Below are 26,673 nucleotides of genomic sequence, written 5' to 3'. Positions count from 1 at the left end.
AGATTAAGCATTTGACCAAGTACAGCATCCATTTTCAATAGAAACTCTCAACAAAGTAGGTATAGATGGAACATACCCCAACATCATAAAGACCATATATGAAAGACCCACAGCCAACATCACCCTCAATGTGGAAAAACTGAGAACAGAAATGTCCCCTCTGCTGGGGTTCTATTCCTTCTTCCCAGCTAGCAATGCTGACAAAGCCTGAAAACCAAGTTTACAAATTCCAGTGTGCAGACATTTTATTTCCAGTTCAGGTTGGGAAATCTGGACCTAGATTCCTGAGACAAAGGGCTAATATTGACAGGATTTTACTAGGAATAAGGATGATAGGGAGGCACAGAGCAAATCATGGCATGTGGGCATGGTTAGAATCTTGTTTTGGAGTTTCCAATTACAACCTTGACAGGACAAATGGCCCTCCCCAGGCAAGGCATGTAGTGTGGACACACTGCATCCTCCCAAAGGGAGAAATCAGCTTGACCTTAGCCTCACTCATGTGGAGCATTTCTCCTCCTGTAGGCCTAACTTAGATGGTTGTAAGAGAACCAGAAAACTTCTCAGAAGTTTTGGGCAACTTGAGGGTCCGAAGTCCCATTTTCTGGGACAGTCTGTCCACTTGCTTCTGCCATCATTTCCTTATACTGACGTTTGAAGAAGCCAACCTATGGGGGAGGAAGGAAAAAAGAATTAGGAAACCCAGTGGAAGAGAGGAAAAGAGATGGCTCAGGGGAGAGGGATCACCATTTCTGGAACATCTCCTCTATGTTCAAGCACTGTACTAGAGTCTTTGGACATACTGGGCCATTTAGACTTTACCACAATTTGTAAACTAGGTGGAATCACCTTCAGAACAAGAAATCAAGGTCCAGCATGGATCAGACACTGCCTACAGCTACAGACAGAATCAGTGGTGGTGTCGACACCGAATCCAGGCCACTGCTTTTATGTTAATATTTGCCATGAAGAGAAACATGTAGTGAGGAAGACAGTACAAAAGACAGGAAGAAGAGAGTGGAAAAGACTCACCTTGTACAGGATGGCTGTGATGAGAGCCAACAGTAGCAGTCCTCCCACAGAGCTGCCCACAATTATGGGGATAGGATTGTAGACCTCATACTTCTCCAGCACCGTCTCCATCTGGAGTGGAGATGACCTTATCAGAAAGTATCAGAACTTTTCCTTTCCCAGACTCTTTCTAGGTTCACCAAACTTTAACTCCCTCCCCTCCTTCCTTTTCTCCAAAAGGTGGGATATAGAAACACTCTGGGCTTAGGGACAAATTTCCTGCTGATGGACCTTCATCCTTCCTCCCTCCAGGCTTCTGAGCCTCCCACACAGAACCACAGATTTAGCATTAGGAGCCCTCTTACCAGTCTGGCCACTCCTACTACATGGTCACTACCTGAGCTCTCAAGAATGCCTCCTGTCCTGGAAGCTGGGAATACACGGATCTGTTGAATGTGATTTCAGCCACACTCACCACAAATACCTTCTTCTGCAATGTCTGCAATACAGAGGGGCAGAGCTGGGAACTATCTCTGGGAAAGGCTCAGAGTTCAAGTAAAGTCCTGGTTTGAGGGTGGCCACAGACACATCTGGTCCACTTGGATTCAGGGGAGAGACTCTGCTGTTGGGCCCACACACCTGGCTGACCCAACCAAAACTGATGTTGCCCTTCAGGATGAAGTCAAGTTCCTCCTGGACGCCAAAGGAAGGGAGGTCACAGCAGAACCTCAGACAGTCAGCAATGGAGCAGTCCTAGGAATAGAGAAGTAACACAAGGCCAGAGATAGGTGGTTTTAAAGGTAGAAGACAGCATTAAACTGACTGATGAGAGGAGTAGCCACATTTGAATTCAAGAGGACTGTTCAGCAGACAGCCATCTGAATATAATACTGATTCCTGAATTAAATTCCTCTGAAGTGTGGCTTCAAGTGGAAATGGCCCAGAACCCTCCTTACCAGCACATAATTCTTCTGATTTTTGGTCAGGAAGTCAGACTTTGTGTGAACTATTCTCTCTGAAGAGCACTGAATGGAGGGATTCTAGGAAAATACAAAGCAAGCATTTCAATGGGGTCATTGGGAATTCATGAGGGACAGAGAGAATCCAGGTAAAGTATATGAGCTGTACACAGTCCTGGAGTACCTGGGGGTGGAAGACCTCTAATTCTGTCCACACAGGTACCCCATTCAGCTCCACAGGCACAGAGAAGATGATGCTGATAGGCAGGTCCCTCTGTCCCAAGTTGTTCACCTGCACAGAGGACAGTGAGGGCAAAGACCATGCCAAAACCCATTTCTCTCCCTAATTACTGGATCCCAGGCCCCTGCCATAGCCCCCGGTCTTGAGTCAGCATCACTTACCTGGTATCTATGCTGAGCCTGGCTGCTTCCCTCCTGGTCTGAGGCTGAGAAGTTGAGGTACTTGGTGGACTGTTCATGGCTGGTGAGAGAAAAGGCATGGATGAATTTGAGGTCCCATGGGGGCCTCCTAAAGAGTTCTGGCTAGCAGCATGACAGGATAGGTAGTCACTGGGGTCTTGGGGTGGTCTGCAATGAAGTCTATTACTGATGTTGGATAATGGGAGTATTTATGGAGCAGGACTGGAGTTGGAGTTGGCTAGATCTCAGTGTAACAATTCCTCCTGAGACCTTCCCAGACCCATGTGTGGAGACCCAGTGGCCAGCCTGGCCCCTTGAACATGTGGCCTCACCCCCACCCCTTCTTGCTCCACTTCTTAAGTACCTTTGCCAGCACAGTCCTAAATCTAGACCACTTCTATTCTGAATTCTCATCCCTCTTCTGTGAGAAACTCCCCCAAAATGCCCCAGCTTCATCTTAAGGGCCTCTCTGAATGTCCCCACCCACAGAGTCAGATCAGCAGAGCACAACTGAACTGAAGAGCCACATACACTTAGATGTAGTGTACCCTGCATATGGGTCCCCAGAGCACACTCTAGTAAGCAAGCTCAGAGCATGCACCCACCATGAGAACTCCTGGTATGGAAGTGTGAATTAGAGTGTGAAACTGGGTGGAAGAGGATGTCCAATGAGTCACAAGGACAGAACTTGTACAACGGAATGTACCCATACTGAGCCACATGGGTTTGTTGTACATCATGAGTGTACACATCACACAAGGACAGGTCGTTACATCTGGTTTTGATTATATATATTAGAGGCTCAATAAACCTTTGTTGAAAGTTAAATGAATTTATATAAAGCAAATATAGCCCTGTCTTAGAACACAGCAAATGCTAGGAAGGTATTTACAGAAGGAAGGTATATGTTCAACTATATTACTTGACTCCTGAATTTTAAACAACTCATCTATTATCCCTCCTGGAGCAGCATTTTAAGGTCTTTCTTTTATCTACCTTCTCCCTGAAACTCGGCTTCTGCCTATTTCTTCCTATACCTCCCAAAGGGAACTGGGAAAAGGAGGAATAGCAGTTCTAAAAGACCTATGTGGTGTATATCTGTTCCTTGCAATGAAGAATTGTCTCATCCAAATGCCAAGGTCTCCTTTGAGAATCACTGGCTAAACTCAATGTTATGGACTTTTCAACATTTAGCTGAGGCCTCCCTGAAAGGAGTCTCTAGCTGCTCTTGGGAATTCATAATAGCCTCAGGGTACAGAACCACAGAGAGGTCACTGATGAGATTCTGCCTTGGATCAGGGTAAACTCCCTCCCCAACAAAGCTGTAAAAACTTCAAGACGGGAAAATGTCTCATATGTCTCAGGAAACCCAGGACAATCTTGGTACTTTTAAGAAAAACTTCTAAGAACCATAACCTCAGGACATCTGAGTGGCTCAGTTGTTTAAGCATCTGCCTTCAGCTTGGGTCATGATCCCAGGATTCTGGGATCAAGCCCCACAATGGACTCTCTACTCAGTGGGGAGCCTGATTCTCCCTCTCCTTCTGCCTACACTCTGCCTACTTGTGCTCTGTATATGTGTGTGTGTGTGTGTGTGTGTGTGTGTGTGTGTGAAATGAATGAATAATTTTTTAAAAGGACCCATTACCTCTATTAAATGTATGATGTAATGATAATAATATCGCAATTATTATCATCATAACAAGCTCACAATAAACACTCAATACTTGATCACCTACCAATAGAAAGGGTGGTGATAAAACCTAAATGTCTCGGGTGTTCAGCTGCTGCAGTGGCTGCAACACTTGCCTAGACCCATCAGAGTGGAGAAGTCATGTTATGGTACCTGCTAATCACGGTGTAGATGGCATACTTCACCATGAGCTCCATCTGAAAGGTGCTCTTGCTGGTCCTGGGAGTGTTATTTTCACTAGAGAAAGAGGAGGAGCCTAGTTAGTAAACATCCCAGAAGAGGAGGCAAGGTGCAAGGAGATCTACATACCCCCAGCTCACCTGCTCACATTAGCTGTCAGAAGCAGCCGGTCCCCCAGCATGGCCTTGGGGGAGACATCAAAGGTGACCAGGAAGGTGATCTGAGGAAGAGGCAATAATGAGGGAGGTTACAGGGAATGAGATAGGGTGAGGGCAGGGGAGCTGGGGGTGGACAGAAGCAAGGCTAACCCGGGCACCCTCATGGAGGATGAGGTGGTTGATGCTGCAGCGAGTGCTCTGAGTATCCTGGCCCTGGGCTGGGGTGCCATCACAGGTCAGGAGTGGGGAGTGTGGCTGCAGCTGCTTCTAGGCAAGGACAGGTGGGAAAAAAACAGGTGAGCATTTGTTCATGTTCCCAAGAGACTCCATGAAGTAGTGACAGTTTCCTGGTATCTACCTTCAAGATTATGTTTTTTTAAAAATCCTCAGACACTAAAAATAAAATAAAATAAAAATATTTAGATACTATTTGGTCAAACTTCTTCCTAATAGAAATGCCAGACTTATTAGAGTCTACCCCCTTTTTCTTTACTGTTCTTTTTTTAAAAAGCTTTTTATTATGGAAATTTTGAAACATACTTAGTAGGGTAGAGACTAAGTAAGTCAACCCTCCCATGTTACCATCACTCAATTTTAATTACTAGCATTTTTCTACTCTTGCTTTATTCAGCTCTTTACCACTTTTCTCCTGAAAAATTTAAAGCACATTCTGAATATCACATCATTTTATCCAGAAATACTTTAATGTATGCCATCAACAGATAAGGGGTGTTTTTTTTTGCATTTCTTTTTTTAAATTTTTTATTTAAATCCAATTTAGTGAACATATACTGTATTATTAGTTTCAGGGGTAGAATCTAGTGATTTATCAGTTACATATAACTAACCCAGTGCTCATTACATCCAGTGCCCTCCTTAAAGCCAATCACCCACTTACCCCATACCCCAACCCACTTTCCCTCTAGCAACCCTCAGTTTCTTTCCCATAGTTAAGAGCCTCTCGTGGTTGGCCTCCCCTTTCTGTTTTCATCTTATTTTATTTTTCCTTCCCTTCCCCTATGTTCATTGCTTTTATTTCTTAAATTCCACATATGAGTGAAATTATATGGTATCTGTCTTTCTCTGACTTATTTTGCTTAGCATAGTACCCTCTAGTTCCAACCACATCATCACATATGACAAAATTTCATTCTTTTTGATGGTTGAGTAATATTCCATTATAAATATACCACATATTCTTTATCCATTCATCTGTTGATGGACACCTGTGCTGTTTCCATAGTTTGGCTATTATGGACATTGCTGCCATAAACAATTGGGTGCAGGTGCCCCTTCAGATTACTATGTTTGTATCCTTTGGATAAATACCTAGAAGTAAAATTTCTGGGTCATAGGGTAGCTCTATTTTTAACTTCTTGAGGAACCTCCATACTGTTTTGGAGAGTGGCTATACCAGTTTACATTTCCACCAACAGCATAAGAGGGTTCCCCCTTCTCCACATCCTCACCAACATCTGTTATTTCCTATCATGTTAATTTTAGCCATTCCAACTGGTGTGAAGTTGCATCACATTGTAGTTTTGATTTGTATTTCCCTGACCCCTGATTCGTATGTTTGTTTTCCATTTGTATGTCTTTTTTTTTTCAATGATTTAACTTTTTATTTAAATTTTTTAAATTTCTTTTCAGTGTTCCAGAATTCATTGTTTATGCACTACATCCAGTGCTCCATGCAGTATGTGCCCTCCATAATATCCACCACCAGGCTCACCCAACCTCCCACCCCCCACCCCTCACAGTCTCTCATGGTTTGTCTCCCCCTCCAATTTCCCCCAACTCCCTTCTCCTCTCCATCTCCCCATGTCCTCCATGTTATTCCTTATGCTCCACAAATAAGTGAAACCATATGTCTTCTTAGAGAAATGTCTGTTCATCTCTTCTGCCCATCTTGACTGGATATTTTGTTTCTTGGGTGTTGAATTTGATAAGTTTTTATAGATTTTGGATACTAGCCCTTTATCTGATAAGTCATTTACAAATATCTTCTCCCAATCCATAGGTTGTCTTTTAGTTTTGTTGACAAGTGTATTTTTTTAAAAACATACATATTTAACTTTATTACATCATCATAAGGAGTGCATGGGTGGCTCAGCTGGTTGGGCATTTGACCATTGTTTTCTGCTCAGGTCATGATCTCAGGGTCCTGGGATGGAGGCCAAGTTTGGCTCCACACTCAGTGGGGAGTTTTCTTGAGGATTTCTCACTCTCTGCCCATCCCTCCCACTCATGCTTGTTCTCTCTCTAAAATAAATAAATAAATCTTTAAAAGAAATTAAAAAATAAATTAAATAAATTAAATAGAAACAATCATCAGAAATTATTATCAACAGTTATATGCCAATAAGATAAGCAACCTAGTTGAAATGAAGGCATTCCTGGAAAACTATAAACTCCCAAAATTGAACCAGGAAGAAATTGACAACCTGAATAGATCAATATCTAGTAACGAGATTGAAGCAGTGATCAAAAACCTCCCAAAAAACAAGAGCCCAAGACCTGATGGATTCCCTGGGGAATCCTACCGAACTTTCAAAGAAGAAATAACACCTATTCTCCTGAAGCTGTTTCAAAAAATTGAAGCAGAAGGAAAACTTCCAGACTCTTCTTATGAAGCCAGCATTAGCCTGATCCCCAAACCAGGCAAAGACCCTACCAAAAAGGAGAATTTCAGACCAATATCACTGATGAATATGGATGCTAAGATTCTCAACAAGATCCTAGCAAACAGGATCCAACAGCACATTAAAAAGATTATCCACCATGACCAGGTGGGATTCATTCCTGGGTTACAAGGATGGTTCAACATTCACAAATCAATCAATGTGATAGAACAAATCAATAAGAGAAGAGAGAAGAACCTCTCAATTGATGCAGAAAAAGCATTTGACAAGATACAGCATCCATTCCTGAATAAAACGCTTCAAAGTATAGGGATAAAGGGAACATTCCCAAACTTCATAAATCTATGAAAGACCCACAGCAAATATCATCCTCAATGGGAAAAAGCTCACAGCCTTCCCGTTGAGATCAGGAACACGACAAGGATGCCCACTCTCACCACTCTTGTTCAACATAGTATTAGAAGTCCTAGCAACAGCAATCAGACAACAAAGAGAAATAAAAGGTATCCGAATTGGCAATGAAGAAGTCAAACTCTCTCTCTTTGCAGATGACATGATTCTTTATATGGAAAACCCAAAAGACTCCACCCCCAAACTACTAGAACTCATACAGCAATTCAGCAACGTGGCAGGATACAAAGTCAATGTACAGAAATCAGTGGCTTTCTTATACACTATCAATGAAAATACAGAGAAGGAAATTAGAAAATTGATTCCATTTACTAGAGCACCAAGAACCATAAAATATCTGAGAATAAACCTAACCAAGAGGTAAAGGATCTGTACTCAAGGAACTACAGAACACTCATGAAAGAAATTGAAGAAGACACAAAAAGATGGAAGACCATTCCATGCTCTTGGATCAGAAGAATAAACATTGTTAAAATGTCTATACTGCCTAGAGCAATCTATACTTTTAATGCCATTCCGATCAAAATTCTGCTGGTATTTTCCAAACAGCTGGAGCAAATAATCCTAAAATTTGTACGGAATCAGAAGAGACCCCAAATTGCTAAAGAAATGTTGAAAAGGAAAAAACAAAACTGGGGGCATCACGTTATCTGATTTCAAGCTTTACTACAAAGCTGTGATCACCAAGACAGCATGGTACTGGCATAAAAAGAGACACATAGACAAGTGGAACAGAGTAGAGAGCCCAGATATGAACCCTCAACTCTATGGTCAAATCATCTTCGACAAAGCAGGAAAAAATATACAGTGGGAAAAAGACAGTCTCTTCAATAAATGGTGCTGGGAAAATTGGACAGCTATGTGTAGAAGAATGAAACTCGACCATTCTCTTATACCATTCTCCTCTCAGCAATAGACAGGTCAACTAAGCAGATCAAAAAAGAAACAAGAGCTTTGAATGACACCTTGGACCAAATGGACCTCATAGATATATACAGAACATTACACCCTAAACCAACAGAATACTCATTTTTCCTGAGCACACATGGAACAGTCTCCAGAATAGACCACATACTGGATCACAAATCAGGGCTCAACTGATACCAAAAGATTGAGATTATTCCCTGCACATTATCAGACCACAATGCTTTGAAACTGGAACTCATTAACAAGAAAAAAAATTGGAAGGAATTCAAACACTTGGAAGCTAAAAGCCATCCTGCTGAAGAATGTTTGGATCAATTGGGAAATCAAAGAAGAACTTAAACAACTCATGGAAACCAATGAGAATGAAAACACATTGGTCCCAAACCTATGGGATATGGCAAAGGTGGTCCTAAGTAGAAAATACATAGTCATCCAAGCCTCACTGAAAAAAATAAGAAAGAAAAGAAAAATCTCAAATACACAAACTAACTTTACACCTTAAAGAACTGGAGAAAGAACAACAATAACAACAAAAACTAAGCTAAGCAGGAGAAGAGAAATAATTAATATTAGAGCAGAGATCACTGGTATAGAAACCAGAAGTATAATAGAACAGATCAATGAAACTAGAAGCTGATTCTTTGAAAGAATTAATAAGATCAATAAATCACTGACCAGACTTATCCAAAAGAAAAGAGAAAGGGCCCAGATTAGTAAAATTATGAATGAAAGGGGAGATATCACGACTAACCCCAAGGAAATAGAAACAATCATCAGAAATAATTATCAACAGCTATATGGCAATAAGTTAAGCAACCTAGAAGAAACAGATGACTTCCCGGAAACCCATAAACTACCAAGACTGAAAGAGAAAGAAATTGACAATCTGAATAGACCAATAATCAGTAACAAGAGTGAAGCAGTGATCAAAAACCTCCCAAAAAACAAGATTCTAGGACCTAATGGATTCCCAGGGGGAATTGTACCAAATAATTAAGGAAGAAATCATACTATTCTCCTGAAGCTCTTTCAAAAAATAGAAACAGAAGGAAAACTTCCAAACTCATTCTTTGAGGCCAGCATTACCCTGATCCAAAGCCAGGCAAAGATCCCATCAGGAAGGGAATTTCAGACCAATATCCCTGATGAAAATGGATGCCAAATACTCACCAAATCCTAGCCAATAGGATCCAACAGTACATTAAGAGGATTATTCACCATGACCAGGTGGGATTTATCCCTGGGATGCAAAGGTGGTTCAACATTCACAAATCAATCAATGTGATTAAACACATTAATAAGAGGAAAGAGAAGAACCATATGGTCCTCTCAATTGATGCAGAAAAAAACATTTGACAAAAATATAGCATCCTTTCCTGATTAAAACTCTTCAGAGTGTAAGGATAGAGGAAACATTCCTCAATATCATAAAAACTATCCATGAAAAGCCCACAGCAGATATCATTCTCAACGGGGTAAAGCTGAGAGCCTTTCCCTTAAAATCAGGAACACTACAAGGATGCTCACTCTCACCACTATTGTTCAACATAGTACTAGAAGTCCTAGCAACAGGAATCAGACTACAAAAAGAAATAAAATGTATTCAAATTGGCAAAGAAACCAAACTCTCTCTCTTCACAGATGCCATGATACTTTATGTGAAAACTGAAAGACTTCACCCCCAAATTACTAGAACTCATATGGTAATTCAGTAATGTGGCAGGATACAAAAATCAATGCACAGAAATAAGTTACTTTCCTATACACTAAAATGTAACTGTAGAAAGAGAAATTAGAGAATCAATTCCCTTTACAATAGCACCAAAAACCAGAAGATACTTAGGAAAGGATCTATACTCTAGAAACTACAGACACTTAGGAAAGAAATTGAAGAAGACACAAAAAGATGGAAAACATTCTGTGCTCATGGATCAGAAGAATAAACATTGTTAAAACGTCTAAGTTGTCCAGATCAATCTATACTTTCATACAATGGCATTTTTCAAAGAGCTGGAACAAACAATCCTCAAATTTGTATGGAATCAGAAAAGACCCCAAATCGCCAAGGAAATGTTGGAAAAGAAAACCAAATCTGGGGGCATCACATTGCCGGATTTCAAGCTATGTTACAAAGCTGTGATCACCGAGACAGCATGATACTGGCACAAAAGCAGACACATGGACCAATAGAACAGAATAGAGAGCCCAGATATGGATCCTCAACTCTATGGTCAAATAATCTTCAGCAAAACAGGAAAAAATATCCAATAGAAAAAAGATAGTCTCCTCGATAAATGGTGCTGGGGAAATTGTACAGCTATATACAGAAGAATGAGCTCAACCACTCACTTATACCATACAAAAGATAAACTCTAAATGGACAAAAGACCTCAATGTGAGAGAGGAATCCAACAAATTAGATTTTAAACCAAAGACTGTAGTAAAAAATGAAGAGGGACACTGTATCATATGTGAAGTTTGAACAATTATAAGTATTTATGCTCCTAACATGGGAGCAGCCAATTATATAAACCAATTAATAACTAAACTAAAGAGACACATTGATAATAATACAATAATATTGTGGGACTTTAACACGTACACACAACAGTGGACAGATCATCTAGGCAGAAGATCAAGAAAGAAACAAGGGCTTTGAGTAACACACTAGACCAGATGAACTTCACAGATATACAGAGGACTCCTTCTGAAAGCAACAGATTCTTCTCAAGTGCACATGGAACATTCTCCAGAATAGATCACATACTGGGTAACAAATCAGGTTTCAACCAGTACCAAAAGACTGGGATTGTTCCCTGCATATTTTGAGACCACAGTCATTTAAAACTTACATAAATGTGGGAGGAGGCAAGATGGTGGAGAAGTAGGAGGCGCTGTTTTGAGTGAGATGATTACCAAAGAACTCTGACCACCCATGAAATCAGCCTGAGATTAGAATTATACACTTCTAGATCTCTACGGGGGCAGAAGATACCAGTTGACAGGTGACGCGATTGAAGCAGTGATCAATAACCTCCCAAAAAAACAAGAGCCCAGGACCTGATGGATTCCCTGGGGAATTCTACCAAACTTTCAGAGAAGAAATAATACCCATTCTCCTGAAGCTGTTTCAAAATTTGAAGAAGAAGAAAAACTTCCAAACTCTTTTTGTGAAGCCAGCATTACCCTGATCCCCAAACCAGACAAAGACCCCACCAAAAAGGAGAATTTCAGACCAATATCCCTGATGAATTCGAATGCTATGATTCTCAACAAGATCCTAGCTAATAGGATCCAGCAGTAAATTTAAAAGATTATCCACCAAGGAAGATGTGGTCCATATACACTATGGAGTATTATGCCTCCATCAGAAAGGATGAATACCCAACTTTTGTAGCAACATGGACGGAACTGGAAGAGATTATGCTGAGTGAAATAAGTCAAGCAGAGAGAGTCAATTATCATATGGTTTCACTTATTTGTGGAGCATAACAAATAGCATGGAGGACATGGGGAGTTAGGAGAAGGGAGTTGGGGGAAATTGGAAGGGGAGGTGAACAATGAGAGACTATGGATTCTGACAAACAATCTGAAGGGTTTGAAGAGGTGGGGGGGTGGGAGGTTGGGGGAACCAAGTGGTGGGTGTTAGAGAGGGCACGGATTGCATGGAGCACTGGGTGTGGTACAAAAATAATGAATACTGTTATGCTGAAAATAAATTTTAAAAAATGATTTAAAAAAAAAACATCATCCACCACGACCCGGTGGGATTTACCCCTGGGTTGCAAGGGTGGTTCAACATTCACAAATCAATCAACGTGATAGAACAAATCAGTAGGAGAAAAGAGAAGAACCACGTGATCCTCTCAGTTGCTGCAGAAAAGGCATGTGACAAAATGCAGTATCCATTCCTGATTAAAATGCTTCAAAGTATAGGGATAGAGGGAACATTCCTGAACTTCAGAAAATGTATCTATGAAAAACCCACAGTGAATATCATCCTCAGTGGGAAAGAGCTGACAGCCTTCCCTCTGAGATCAAAAACACAACAAGGAGAAGGGAGTTGAGGGAAATTGGAAGGGGAGGTGAACCATGAGAAACTATGGACTCTGAAAAACAATCTGAGGGTTTTGAAGGGGCAGGAGGTGGGAGGTTGGGGGAACCAGGTGGTGGGTATTGGAGAGGGCACGGATTGCATGGAGCACTGGGTGTGGTGCAAAAACAATGAATACTGCTATGCTGAAAATAAATAAAAAATAAAATAAAATAAAAAATAAAAAAATAAAAATAAATAAATAAATAAGTAAAACATGACAAGGATGCTCCCTCTCACCACTCTTGTTCAACATAGTATTAGAAGTCCTAGCAACAGCAATCAGACAACAAAGAGAAATAAAAGGTATCCAAATTGGCAATGAAGAAGTCAAACTCTCTCTCCTCACAGATGACATGATACTTTATATGGAAAACCCAAAGACTCCACCCCCAAACTATTAGAACTCATTCAGCAATTCAGTAATGTGGCAGGATACAAAATCAATGTACAGAAATCAGTTGCCTTCTTATACACCAACAATGAAAATACAGAGAGGGAAATTAAAGAATTGATTCCATTTACTAGAGCACCAAGAACCATAAGATACCTGGGAATAAACCTAACTAAAGAGGTAAAGGATCTGTACTCAAGGAACTACAGAACACTCATGAAAGAAATTGAAGAAGACACAAAAAGATGGAAGACCATTCCATGCTCATGGATCGGAAAAATAAACATTGTTAAAATGTCTATACTGCCTAGAGCAATCTATACTTTTAATGCCATTCCTATCAAAATTCCACCGGTATTCTTCAAAGAGCTGGAGCAAATAATCCAAAAATATGTATGGAACCAGAAGAGACCCTGAATCGCTAAGGAAATGTTGAAAAACAAAAATAAAACTGGGGGCATCACGTTACCTGATTTCAAGCTTTACTACAAAGCTGTGATCACCAAGACAGCATGGTACTGACATAAAAACAGACATACAGACCAGTGGAACAGAGTAGAGAGCCCAGATATGGACCCTCAACTCTATGGTCAAATCATCTTTGACAAAGCAGGAAAAAATATACAGTGGAAAGAAGACAGTCCCTTCAATAAATGGTGCTGGGAAAATTGGACAGCTATGTGTAGAAGAATGAAACTTGACCATTCTCTTACACCATAAACAAAGATAAACTCAATGGCCACAGTTGCCAAACTGTGGAAAGAACCAAGATGCCCTTCAATGGACGAATGGATAAGGAAGATGTGGTCCATATATACTATGGAGTATCATGCCTCCATCAGAAAGGATGAATACCCAACTTTTGTAGCAACATGGATGGGACTGGAAGAGATTATGCTGAGTGAAATAAGTCAAGCAGAGAGAGTCAATTATCATATAGTTTCACTTATTTGTGGAGCATAACAAATAACAAGGAGGACATAAGGAGATGGAGAGGAGAAGGGAGATGAGGGAAATTGGAAGGGGAGATGAAACATGAGAGACTATGGACTCTGAAAAACAATCTGAGGGTTTTGAAGGGGCGGGGGGGCGGGTGGGAGGTTGGGGGAGCCAGGTGGTGGGTATTATGGAGGGCATGTACTGCATGGAGCACTGGGTGTGGTGCATAAACAATGAATTCTGTTATGCTGAAAAGAAATTAATTTTAAAAATTAATTTAAAAATTAACTTAAAAATTAATTTTAAAAAAAGACCTCAAGGTGAGGCAGGAATTCATCAGAATCCTAGAGAACATAAGCAGTAACCTCTTTGACATCAGCCAAAGCAACTTCTTTCAAGATATGTCTCCAAAGGCAAAGGAAACTAAAGCAAAAATGAACTTTTGGGACTTCATCAAGATCAATAGCTCGCACACAGCAAAGGAAACAGTCCAGAAAACAAAGAGGCAACCCACGAAATGGGAGAAGATATTCACAAATGACAATACAGACAAAGGGCTGATGTCCAGGATCTATAAAGAACTCCTCAAACTCAACACACACAAAACAGATAATCATGTCAAAAAATGGGCAGAAGACATGAACAGACACTTCTCCAATGAAGACATACAAATGGCTATCAGACACGTGAAAAAAATGCTCATCATCATTAGCCATCAGAGAGATTCAAATCAAAACCCCACATTGAGATACCACCTTACACCAGTTAGAATGGCCAAAATCAATGGGACCAGAAACAACAAGTGTCAGAGAAGATGTGGAGAAAGGGGAACCCTCTTAAACTGTTGGTGGGAATGCAAGTTGGTGCAGCCACTTTGGAAAACAGTGTGGAGATTCATCAAAAAATTAAAAATAGAGCTACCCTATGACCCTGCCATTGTACTACTGGGTATTTACCCCAAAGATACAGATGTAGTGAAAAGAAGGGCCACAGAGACCCCAGAGTTCATAGCAACAATGGCTACAATCACCAAACTGTGGAAAGAGTAAAGATGCCCTTCAACAGATGAATGGATAAAGAAGATGTGGTCCATATATAAAATGGAATATTATGGAGCCATCAGAAAGGATGAATACCCAACTTTTGTATCAACATGGACAGGACTGGAGGAGATCTTGCTGAGTGAAATAAGTCAATCAGATATAGTCAATTATCATATGGTTTCACTTATTTGTGGAGCATAAGGAATAACACAGAGGACATTAGGAGAAGGAAAGGAAAAGTGAATTGGGGGTAACCAGAGGGGGAGATGAAGCATGAGAGACTGTGGACTCTGAGAAACAAACTGAGGGGTTTGGAGGGGAGGGGTGGGGGTTAGGTAAGCCTGGTGGTGAGTATTAAGGAGGGCACATATTACATGGAGCACTGGGTGTGGTGCATAAACAATGAATCTTGGAACACTGTAAAAATAAGATCAATTTTTAAAAAGACAGGAACTAGTATTGTGCCTGGTACTTAATAGGAACTCTCTAAACATTTATTAAATAATTGAATGAATGAAAAAAATTAAATTAATTTTTTTAATCTTTTTTCAGTTTTTATTATGTTATGTTAGTCACCATACAGTACATCATTAGTTTTTGATGTAGTGTTCCATGATTCATTGCGTATGTATAACACCCAGTGCTCCATGCAATACATGCCCTTCTTAATACCCATCATGTTTTAACAAAAGTTACTCATCTTGTCCTACTTCTCTCTGTACGATACTGTAGATTAAATGAACTTGACCACATGAGGCCCCCACACTTCTTCCTGTATAACCTCTTACCAATTATACCAAACTTAGCTATATTCTCCTTGGTTTCAAATGATACCTTCAATGATTCTACATAGTGAATGTATTAACCCCCATAAATTAAGAGAAGTGCTATATGAACCCCCATGTTACATTTTTGTCTGTGGATATCAACACTTCCCTTGGCAATATGAATTATTAAATGGCTGGAGCATGGAAGGTACTTGTCTTTTAGGATATTTGGTCATCCCTTTTTTTCATATGTAATTCTAATTAAATCAGCCATTGGACCAGTACTCTCAACTATTCTCAGGTTAAAGAGAGAAATCACAAAGTATTCTGATCATCTTCCCAGAAATCAAGAAGATGGAATTGGGTACATGTTTAAGAGAACATTAATGCCATGGTGGGGAATGGTATCACATGAAAATACAATTTGAAATTTTTTAGTAACTTTAGGAATTATAGCAAATGAAACTGCCCAAGACAAACAGCCCAACAAAAGGCCTTAGACTCTTTGGCCAGAATATCGTTTAAGATAATATAATTGCTTTAGATTATATATTAAGATTTTATTTATTTATTTGACAGAGAGAGATCACAAGTAGGCAGAGAAGCAGGCAGAGAGAGGGGGGAAGCAGGCTTCCTGCCGAGCAGAGAGCCCGATGCGGGGCTCGATCCCAGTAGACTGGGATCATAACCTGAGCTGAAGGCAGAGGCTTAACCCACTGAGCCACCCAGGCGCCCCGCTTTAGATTATATTTTAGTAGAGCAATGTGTCTGTTAGAAGCTAATTCATCCTATAGTACATATATTAATACTTCCTCAAAAATGAAGTTTGTCTTCACAAAATAAGAACATGAGCTACTTGGTTACAATAAATCTCCCCTGAAGTCACAGATTCAGATTTGGACTGGTTTTCAGGGTTATTTTCTTGGATCCTCCAAGAAATTAGGTCAATTTTCCTAGGATTAGTCATATTTAGAATATCCATATTCTTAACTCTTCTTCTTTGCTACTTAATCATAAAATGTAGTATAAAAAAATAAAAATAAATAAAATGTAGTATAAAATGTTGTACAAAAGCAAACAAAAACAAAAAAAGTACAAAAATACTGGTAATGCAGAATGTTGGCTTACAAACTGGAACAAAGGAATATTTCCAGGTGAGTACGAAAAGTTTCCATTCCTCTAACCCTGATTTCCACACTATTTCAGCAGGAAATAGCTAAAGCAGTCATCTTCCCAATTCCCTCAAGAATGAGGAATGATCAAAAGACAGTGGGAGTAGAAATCAGTAACCAAAGGGTTAATGGGACTAATAAGTGTAACAGCAACTTTTTACCCAGATCTGCTTGTTCTCAGAATACAGCCTGCCACTCAGTTTCTATAGAATCTTGCCTGACACCATGATAGCAGAATATTGATTTAGTTGTATTACTCAAGACTTCACTAAGAAAATGACCAAAACCAGTCAGGAACACTATCTCTGAGCATGCACAAGTGTCCAATGGATGAAATTTTGACCTAGAAAGTCCTAAAACCCCACCCTCTGATCATGTTAAGGATGCCATTTTCTGGTTATGGATTGCATGAAAATATATACAGAAGCTTCTAGCAGGCAGAGATAACAAAATCAACTGTCCCCTACTTATTAATTTCCTTTATCTATTCTGAAGTCACATAACTCCTCTCCCCTAACCAGATCAAAAGGATCTAACCAGATCCTTTTTTATTTGCCTTAAAAATCTCTGACTCCGTAATACCCACCACCTGGCTCCCCCAACCTCCCACCCCTCCCCCGGCCCCTTCAAACCCCTCAGATTGTTTTTCAGAGTCCATAGTCTCTCATGGTTCATCTCCCCTTACGGAGGGCACGTATTGCATGGAGCACTGGGTGTGGTACATAAACAATGAATTCTGTTACACTGAAAAGAAATAAATAAAAAAAATAAAAGTAAAAGTAAAAATAAATAAATAAATAAATAAATAAAAATCTCTGACTCTCCCACTTAGAGGGGGTAGAATTGAGGCTGGCTTTCCTGTCTCCTGGTTTGGCTGTCTCTTCAATAAATTCTTTCCTTGCTTCAAATTCGATGTCTCAGTGATTGGCTTTGCTGTGCATCAGGCATACAGACAGGTTTGGTTATCAAAGTATGCAAAACGCTCATCTAGAGTTACTGATAAATTCAACTCTTTCTTATACAGAACAGTGTTTTAAAATATTTGATGGTAGAGATATGTTTTCTTTGAAAGGAATATTGATATGGTGTGGAATACAAAGAAATTTAAGGCAGGGTCCCCTCTCTCTCCACATTAGCAGCCTTGTGAGAACTCATTCCTAATAGTCAATGTCTCTAAAATGCAATACCCAGAGTTGAACACATTATGAGGCAAAGCAAGCCCCAGAAACATGACTAAATCCATCATCCAACCATGAACAACCTAGACCTCTTGGCTTACAAGAGGCCGCCAAGCAATGGCAGCCCCCTCCTGAGCTTTGAACCCAGCACAGGAGTTTCTGCTGATCTCTAGGCATCAGATGCTTTATTCCCCAGAAAGAAATACCTTACTCCCTGCCACACGTCGATAAGACAACCCTGGAGGATAGAAGAAGGTGACTGTGGTTCCATAGGAGTCCTCACCATCATTCCACACCATCACTCTCATATTCAGCTCCAGGGTACTCCCCACCAACAGGGTCTTCAAGCTAGGTGTTGGGGTAGAAGGCAGAAGATAATCCTGGGATTGGGGCTAGAAATGGTCTGGAGATGAAATACAGAGTGGGGAGGTAGAAGAGAAATAGGGGACAGGAGGTTTTTCTGAGCACAGGCTAGAAATGTTAGGGAGAGCCAGGGCAAAATTTCCAGGTTACAGAAGAGGAGCTGGGGAACCAGGGCAGGTCTAAGGGAGTAGTAGCTCACCCTGAGAAGCCAAAGGAGATGCCAAGGTCATCCTGACAGACATGGTCAGTTCCACAATTCTTCTCAAAGGGGAGCTGAGAGGGAAGGCAAAGCAGGGTTTTCCTCAAGATCTGGAGTCCACACCCTCCACTCCCTTCTGGAAGATTACAAAACCAGGACTTACAGAGGCTGTATAATATCTCTGAGCATCCACAGCCAACATAGGCCGGAGGTTTCCATAGGAAGGGATAGGCTTGCCCACCAGGGAAAAGTTGAGACGCAAGGTGATGGGAGTCACCGAGTCCTCCACGCAGGCCTAGAGGATGGACATTAAAGACAGCAGTGACTAAGGAATGCATTTTCACAGTCACTGTCCTGTTCCTTCATCTGTAAAATGGAGTAATAATGATACCCAGCTTTGCTCAATTGCTACAATTCCACGATGCAGAACCTCTGCTTTGCCTGCTTTCTGCCTTATTCCTTCCCCACAGTGTCCCTCATGGCTCATTCATTCTATTCAGGATCTTCCCTAACTTTACCTGATCTAAGAGGTCTCCCAACATCTTCTCTACTCTCCTCCTTGACTTTATCTTGTTTCATAGCATTCATCACTACCTGATATCTATTATCTAAGAACTTGATTGTTTTTGGCCTTCTCTCAGAGTTTCTGGTGGGCACGACTGTTTTGTCTACTGCCGTGTCCCCAGTGCCTAGGACAGGGCCTATCTCAGAGAAGCAGCTCCTAAAAGAATCCCAACTCATCACCCCATAGTTCTCTGAAGCAGTAATACTCTCCTAAAATCCAACTGTGTAGCCTCAGCAGTTGCAGATGACCCATCCATTTATACATGTGCTTGCTCACTTACTCATCAGCTAACCAGTGTTATGTGCCTCCTTATTCCAGGTCCTGTGGTAGGGCTAAGCCACAATAACCCTGTTCCTTCCCTCTCCATCCCACTGCCAGCCTCAGAATTTCTGCCATCCCCAGGACTCTGAGGTCCACTTACCAGGAGGCACAACTTCACAGTCTCACAGTGTTGACTCAGCCCAAGGACTCGGACACGAGTCAGATTCCGGGTTTTTGTCTCCTCAAAGACGGCACGGGGACTCTGGCGGCCAGGGTCGAGGGTTAGGTCAAAGGTCACAGAGCTTTGGAGGTCACCTGTAGGGGAAAGGAAGAGATGAGGAGGGCTGAGAGAGCGAGGAACTCCCCAGATGGACAAGTGTCAAGGCAGGAGACAGAAGTCCTGAGCTGAGGGAGTCTAAAGACCAGATATCTTGGGTCAGAGAGGTGAGGACTCACCCAGCCGATTCTTGGGACTTTCATAAATATGAAGACAGACATTAGCATCACCCAGTGCATTGACAGAGGAGGTCTCTTCGCGACACTCAAACAGAGACCTGGCTATCTCTGCAGGTTTGAATTGGATTCGCATCCACACCCTGAGTACAGGTCTGGTCCTATGGGCAGAACACTGAGCTGAGGGTAGGACCTTGGTCCCAGGAGGGCAAACTGGGATGGGGGTGGGGAGGCTAAAATCCTAAGCAGACCTGGAAGTGTTTGAGAAGGACTTTCTCACCTAAGCAGCAGCGCCTGTCCCTGGGCCCCCACGGCAAGGTCCACCAGTCCATCCAGGGTAAGGTCTTGGCCCCCACTCAGTGACTGCCCAAAATACTGGAGGCTGGGAGAGAACTGGGAGGCTGAGATCCTCTGAAAAGAGAGGGAAAGGCAGGGCAGATTGAGAGTGATGGAAACAAGTTGGAAATGAGCAATAAGAGGAACAGGAAGGTAGGAATGTGGGAGACAGAAAGAGGTGAGTAATGAAAAGATATCACCAGAAGTACCTAAAAAAGAGGAGGTGGGGTGGGAAAATAATGACCAGAGAAAAGATCTCTAAGACATAAATGAAGAAGTGGTGATTGAAAGGTTGGCCTGGTGACCTGTGTCTCATTCATTCATTCATCCACTTACTCTCAGGTCAATTTCTGGCTCTTCTCATGAGCCATGAGGCCTTGGGCCAGGATCCAATCTTACTGTGCCTCAGTTTCCTCATCTTTCACATAGGGATAATAATATCTTAGACTTTAGCAGTAAGTAGTAAATGAATTAATGCATATATGTCTTTGAACAGAAGAAATCACTAGTCATTGATCATGATGAGTATTAGAGCTAGAGGGGAAACTCAGAGCTCATCTAACCCCACTTCCATACTTTGCAGAGAGTGCCAAGGCCACAGAGCCTTTAAGAGGTCACCTCCAGACCTGAAATCAAACCCTCTGACTCGATGCCCAGGGACCCTTTTTGCTTTCCAGGGCCACCCTATCTCTTCAGAGGACAAGGAGGGGAAAAGTTGGAATGGGAAGTGGCTATAGCCACAAGAAAATTCTAAGCTCTGGAACATTGCCTCCCTGTGGGTTCCTTCTCTTTTAATTCCATTGTTCCTATAATGACCAACCCTTTGGAGAATGTGCCCTTTAAAATCTCTAAGCACGGCTGGACTGGCAGGCATTAAGCATAGTAATAATAAAATGAAAGTTAAATTTACTAATTACTAAGGTCATCTAAAAAGAAAGAGGTAGGTAGAGTTAGCACAAATCCAGTCAAGCAGCCTCATGCTCAAGAAAACTGATCTCACTGCCACATCCTCAGATTAGTGTGTGGGTCCAGTGGGAACAAGGCCAGTCCTTCCCAGTCAAGTAGTGGGAAGGAAGAAAATCAGGGTGGACCGGCAAATCTGGAAAGGCCTTCTCTTAGAGTCAAGACTTTCAGGTATAACTCAAGCGATACTTGCAATATCAAGTGATATTTGTAATTGCGGGTGTTCATACATACACCTTTAAACTGCTGCAACAAAGGGAAGGTTAAACCAGTTGGTGCAGAATGAATGCAATTCCTTAACGTCTGGTGCTACTGTCAACAAAGCCTTTCATTCTCTTCTTAAAGTTCCAAGTTCTTTAGAACCCTTTCAGTTGTTAAATTGTATTAACGATCATTGATTATAATACTGTAATACCTATTATATGCCAGGTACATATATACATTTTTACTATGTATATACTCTTCATGTACTAACTCATTTAATCCTCACAGTAGCAGCCCAGTGAGGTTGGTTCTCTTACTATGACCATTTTACAGATGGGGAAACTGAGCACAGAGAGGTGTGTAATATCCTATAGTTAGGAAGTAACAGTACTATAGGGATCTTCTTTGACATTTTTTTATAAAAACTTTTTAAGATGTAATTCATAAAGTATACAACTCAATGGTTTTAAGAAGTTGTCAGAGTTATGCCACCAACACCAAATCAATTTTAGAACATTTTCATCACCCCCCCCAAAAAAACCATACCCTTTATCACTCACCCCCTTTTCCCTATTTTCCTCCACCACCAGCACCTGACAACCCCTTATCTACTTTCTGTCTCTATGGAGTTACCTATTTACCTTTCATATAAAAAGAATCATACAATATGTACCCTTTTGTTTCTGGATTCTTTTACTTAGCATAAGGAAAAGAAGGGGTTCATTCATATAGCAAATACTAGTTCTTCATTCCTTTTATGGCCAAATAGTATTCCATTGTATGCATATTTATTTACAATAGAATGTATGTGTTCATCAGCTAATGGACATTTGGACTGTCTCTACATTTTAGATATCATCAATAATGCTACTATAAATATTCATGTATAACGTTTTGTGTGGACATAGGTTTTCAATTTTCTCGAGTCATACAGTGTACAATTGCTAGGTCATACAATGACTCTACATATAACCTTTCGAGAAACTGCCAGATGTATTCTAAAGTGACTGCAGCGTTTTATATTCCCACCAGCAGAGTGTGAGGGTACCAAATTTTCCACATTCTCATCAACACTTTCTATTATCTGTCTTTTTTATTCTAGCCATCATAGTGGGTATGAAGTAGTGTCTCATAGTGGTTTTGATTTCTGATGACTGATGACTAATGATGTTCAGCATTTTTTCATATATGTATTGGTCCTTTGTATGTCTGTTCAGATCTTTTACCTATTTTTTTTCAAAATTTTATTTATTTATTTGACAGACAGAGATCACAAGTAGGCAGAGAGGCAGGCAGTGAGAGAGGGCGAAGCAGGCTCCCCACTGAGCAGTGATCCAGATGTGGGGCTTGATCCCAAGACCCTAAGATCACGACCTGAGCCGAAGGCAGAGGCTTTAACCTACTGAGCCACCCAGGTGCCCCACTTTTACTATTTTTAAATGGGGCTTTCTTTGACTTTTGCCAAGGGAAGAAGTCTCCCCTTTTCAGGGAGCTTTCCCCATCAAGACAGACATTTGGCAGGACAGCTGATGGCATGAGGGAATGGTCATATAGCATCCATGGAGAAGAAGGGGTGAGTAGACAGGCAGACTAAGGCAGCCAGACCTAGACTGGCAACAGGGAGCCATGAAGAGACCAAGAACTGGGTTAGAAGTCAGGAAATTGGAACCTAACTCATCACCATTCCTGATCCACTATAAACCTTGGACAAGTCAAATCACTGGTATTTTCCATGCCCCAGATTTCATTTCTAAAATGGATCTGTTAATACCTGGCCTATGTACCTTATAAAGCCACTGTGGGATTAAAAGTCCTGAGTGGAGATCTCACTCAAAAATCAAGTCCTCTGGGCACCTGGGTGGCTCAGTGGGTTAAAGCCTCTGCCTTCGGCTCAGGTCATGATCCCAGGGTCCTGGGATCGAGCCCCACATCGGGCTCTCTGCTCAGCAGGGAACCTGCTTCCTCCTCTCTCTCTATCTGCCTCTACTTGTGACCTCTGTCAAGTAAATAAATAAAAAATAAAAAATAAATTTAAAAAAATCAAGTCCTCCTACAAAGCAGAGAACATTACAATGTGTTCATTTTTAAGTTCCACAGATTTTGCTTGCTGCCTACAAGGTGCCAGTGCTGGACAAAGACGTAAGAAGAGGTAAAGGAGAATTTTCTGGTGGCAGAATAGAAAACAAGAAGAAGCAAGGAAGAAGTTGTTGTAACAAAAGGACATGTGACTGGGCCTCACCTGACTGTGGGAGGGGCTGATGCCCAGCCCTGAGGTTCCATGAAATAGGTAGACAGCACCCTGGCTCTCCTGCTCTCCTGGAGCCCCAATGGCCACATCTGTCAGCTTGTCCCCATTCACATCCCCCAGCACTGTCAGGGCTGCCCCAAAGCGGCCCCAGGGGTGGCCTTGCTCCCCACAGAGAATGACCTCACATTGCCACTTAGCCCTCTGCAGAACAAAACCAGTGTCAGGTCCCAACACAGACAATCCCTCCACCCCACACCCAGGCCCCACCCAGCCCTGGTCTCATCATACACTCACCCCCTGGGGCAAGGGGCACACAGACACCTGCCCCCCTCGGGTTGGCTTATAGTAATGAGGAGCCCCGATGAGGACAAGGTCAGAGCTGCCATCTCTATCCACATCCACAGTGCAGAGGGAGGCCCCAAAGTAAGAGCCAATCTGCAAGGCACAGCCTGAAGTCATGCTGCCTGCCCCTGCCAGAGGCAGTCCCTTCTGGAACAGGTCCCACTTCTCCCCAGCCACCAGGACCTCCCCCCTAGAGGCTCCCAAAACCCTTCATCTCCTCCCTCTCTGCCCCTGCAGACCCTGCCACCCTCATGTTCCACTCTGGCTTCCTCAGCACCCAACCTGGGTCCCTGCAACTTCAGCCTTCGGCCTCCATTGCCCAGATGCCTGGGTGAAAATGACAGCCTTCCCAGTATGCTGATGGCGGGGGGCCCCCAGGATCAGGCTCTGGACCCCCTTCCAAAAAGCCAGCTCAGTGGAGTAACCTGAGGAGGGCACAACTCAGCACAAAATCTTCCTTCCCACCCCTGAGCTCCTGACCTTCCCAGGCAGCTCATGTCCCACCTCTGTCCCCAACCACAGCCCTTTCTCACCCAGGTAAGAGTCCCTCATGTCCACATTCTCTTGAGACATGTTGATGAAAGTGGGTCTTTTGTTTTGGGGGTACAGGAAGGCACCTCCAGACCAGCTGAAGCTCCCCACTGTCCCCAGAACTGGTCCATCCTGGGAGGAAAGGATTCCAGGGCTGAGCAGGCCTAAGCCAAATGAGGACAGCCGATTCCCAAGCAATGCCTGCCACCGACTCTGCTCATTATTTGGAATTCTCTTCCTCCACTCACTTATCAAATACCCCTCCTTACCTTCCCTCCTACCACTTATCCCTCTTCCTACATCAATGGCTTGAAAGGGGCCCCACTCACAGGTGTGATCACAGCACTGAAGCCCTCCTGGGACATCTCCAATTCAAAGGAACTACTGCTTATGGTCTGCGTACCTGGTGGAAGGCATGACACCTGGGTTTCAGAGAGAAAGATAGGCTTTGCCAAGTCTGAGGACACCTCAGCTTTAAAGGATCTAATGTGGGAGATTAATACCCAAAGGGATGGGTTTATGCCCATGGCATGGGGATCCAGGTTCAAGAAGCATTTATGGGTGAGGGTTTCTGAAATGAGTACTTTCTTCTGTAGCTTACCCTCAATGGCAAAGATCTTCTCTTTTAGTTGGTTTTGAATGTCTCTCAAAGCATCAAAATTCTCCACTTTAAAAATGTACTCATGTGAGGGCTTCGATGCAATGTCATTCAATTCTTTCCAGGAATGTTGGTATCGAAAAGCTGATCCCACCTGTCCCCAGTGAAGACCAACTCAGTGAAAACAATCATTAATCTAATATGCCTAGCACATGCTGGATGCTGACATACTCCAGTAACCCCTCAAGGTCAGTATTATTACACACAGTGTACAGATGAGAAAAATAAGGCTCAAACAGCATTGAGGAGGTTAGGTAAAAGGATCAGGGTCCCCAGACACAGCTTTCATCCTGAAGGTAGTAGGAGCTGAGAGAGCTGGCGGTTTCATCCTAGAAAGGGAAGTTGCCTTAAGAGGAAGCAAGGGGAGGAAGTGGTGACAGGGTATGTCCACATCCTACCCCAACTGCATAGCGGATGATACCCGCAGCCTCAGCCATAGGGATGACATCCTCATAACCCAGGCGGTCGCCTTGTTTTTGCCCATCTGTGATGACAATGAGGATCTTGGAGGCATCTTTTCGGGCTCCTTTTGAGGTACTGAACAGTTCGTTTCTGTCAGAGAAAAGGATCCAGAGACCTATGAACAGGCCTGCTGCTAGCTCCTCATGTCTTTTGGGAAGGAGATGCCCCCTATCCCTTGGAGGCCCTGCTCCCACCCATAGGTCCCCAGCTGGATGAGAAAACCACAGGCTGAATTTCAGTACCAACCTGTCCCTCTCTCATGGAGAGAGATGAGGCCTAAAGGAAGACCCAGATGCTTTAGGGAAGGACCCAGGAGAAGTCAGGACTCACGTGACTATTTGGATGGCTGTGGCTGTGTGAGTATACCCTCTCAGCTGCTGTATAGAATCCAACAGGTATAGTGGCTTTGAGCTGTATGTGAACTCTTTGAAAGTGAAGTACACCCGGAACTTGTCGGAAAACTGCATCAGGGAGAACTGGGAGAATTGCAGGGGGCTGGGAGCCAAGGCCACTTGAGCAGAACCGTGGGCACTCCACCCACAAGCCTCCCACAGGGGCCCTGCACACTTCCCTTCCCTCTCCCAAGGACACACCTGGGTGCTAGGTTTCGGGAACTGGCTCATCACAGCCTTCACAAAATTCAACATCTTGGTAAAATCCTGGGAGGAGATGCTGCCTGAGCCATCGATCAGGAACACGATATCCTGCTCTTGCCTTGGACATTCTGGGAAAAGAGGTGGCACCAGTCCTCCAAAGAACACACCCAGAGCCTAGGACCTCTTGGCTGTAAGAACTCTCCACCCCAACCCAAGGGCTTCCACAAACCCTGCATAGAACAGGGCCCTTTGGCCTCCTAAAGTCCTTAAAGAAGCTACATCTGTGACACAGCTGCTCACACATGTGTAGTCAGCCTGGTTTATTTAAAAAAAAAAAAAAAAGTAAAAGTTCCTCCAATCCAGATGGTAAGAAGCTGGGAGCCATTCCCCAAGGTAGCTTGGCTGTCCATACCTCTTTCCCAAGCCCTACTCTACCTCTTTCCCCACATCTCCATGATCTAGCAATGAAAGGGGACTGCTTCAGCCCCTGGCCAGAGTCCATCTT

General features: G+C 42.5%; 1 protein-coding gene across 2 annotated transcripts in view; it reads right to left on the bottom strand.

The window, feature by feature from the left end:
- Nucleotides 1-227: 227 nt before the first annotated feature.
- The window catches only part of LOC111162188 (integrin subunit alpha X), a 31,052-nt gene continuing 4,606 nt past the window's right edge, over nucleotides 228-26,673 (bottom strand). Inside the window, exons 6-30 of one of the 2 annotated variants that reach the window (XM_022526415.1) lie at nucleotides 26,166-26,296; nucleotides 25,903-26,048; nucleotides 25,509-25,662; nucleotides 25,054-25,204; nucleotides 24,782-24,855; nucleotides 24,455-24,584; nucleotides 24,204-24,346; nucleotides 23,874-24,014; nucleotides 23,571-23,780; nucleotides 20,109-20,239; nucleotides 19,832-19,989; nucleotides 19,536-19,690; nucleotides 18,713-18,844; nucleotides 18,550-18,623; nucleotides 18,194-18,335; nucleotides 4,572-4,688; nucleotides 4,404-4,483; nucleotides 4,237-4,320; nucleotides 2,373-2,451; nucleotides 2,155-2,262; nucleotides 1,968-2,051; nucleotides 1,651-1,764; nucleotides 1,409-1,510; nucleotides 1,033-1,143; nucleotides 228-668 (exon numbers count right to left, since the gene is read on the bottom strand). In XM_022526415.1, coding sequence (XP_022382123.1) covers nucleotides 564-668; nucleotides 1,033-1,143; nucleotides 1,409-1,510; nucleotides 1,651-1,764; nucleotides 1,968-2,051; nucleotides 2,155-2,262; nucleotides 2,373-2,451; nucleotides 4,237-4,320; nucleotides 4,404-4,483; nucleotides 4,572-4,688; nucleotides 18,194-18,335; nucleotides 18,550-18,623; nucleotides 18,713-18,844; nucleotides 19,536-19,690; nucleotides 19,832-19,989; nucleotides 20,109-20,239; nucleotides 23,571-23,780; nucleotides 23,874-24,014; nucleotides 24,204-24,346; nucleotides 24,455-24,584; nucleotides 24,782-24,855; nucleotides 25,054-25,204; nucleotides 25,509-25,662; nucleotides 25,903-26,048; nucleotides 26,166-26,296 — 3,056 coding nt within the window. In that variant the 3' untranslated portion in view covers nucleotides 228-563. The remainder of the gene's footprint in view (nucleotides 669-1,032; nucleotides 1,144-1,408; nucleotides 1,511-1,650; nucleotides 1,765-1,967; nucleotides 2,052-2,154; nucleotides 2,263-2,372; nucleotides 2,452-4,236; nucleotides 4,321-4,403; nucleotides 4,484-4,571; nucleotides 4,689-18,193; nucleotides 18,336-18,549; nucleotides 18,624-18,712; nucleotides 18,845-19,535; nucleotides 19,691-19,831; nucleotides 19,990-20,108; nucleotides 20,240-23,570; nucleotides 23,781-23,873; nucleotides 24,015-24,203; nucleotides 24,347-24,454; nucleotides 24,585-24,781; nucleotides 24,856-25,053; nucleotides 25,205-25,508; nucleotides 25,663-25,902; nucleotides 26,049-26,165; nucleotides 26,297-26,673) is intronic. The other variant, XM_022526416.1, reaches the window with a different exon arrangement.

This window comes from Enhydra lutris, unplaced genomic scaffold, assembly GCF_002288905.1.
Source record: "Enhydra lutris kenyoni isolate GAN:26980312 unplaced genomic scaffold, ASM228890v2 scaffoldscaffold90, whole genome shotgun sequence".
NCBI lineage: Eukaryota > Metazoa > Chordata > Mammalia > Carnivora > Mustelidae > Enhydra > Enhydra lutris.
This window is presented reverse-complemented; position numbering and strand designations above follow the sequence as displayed.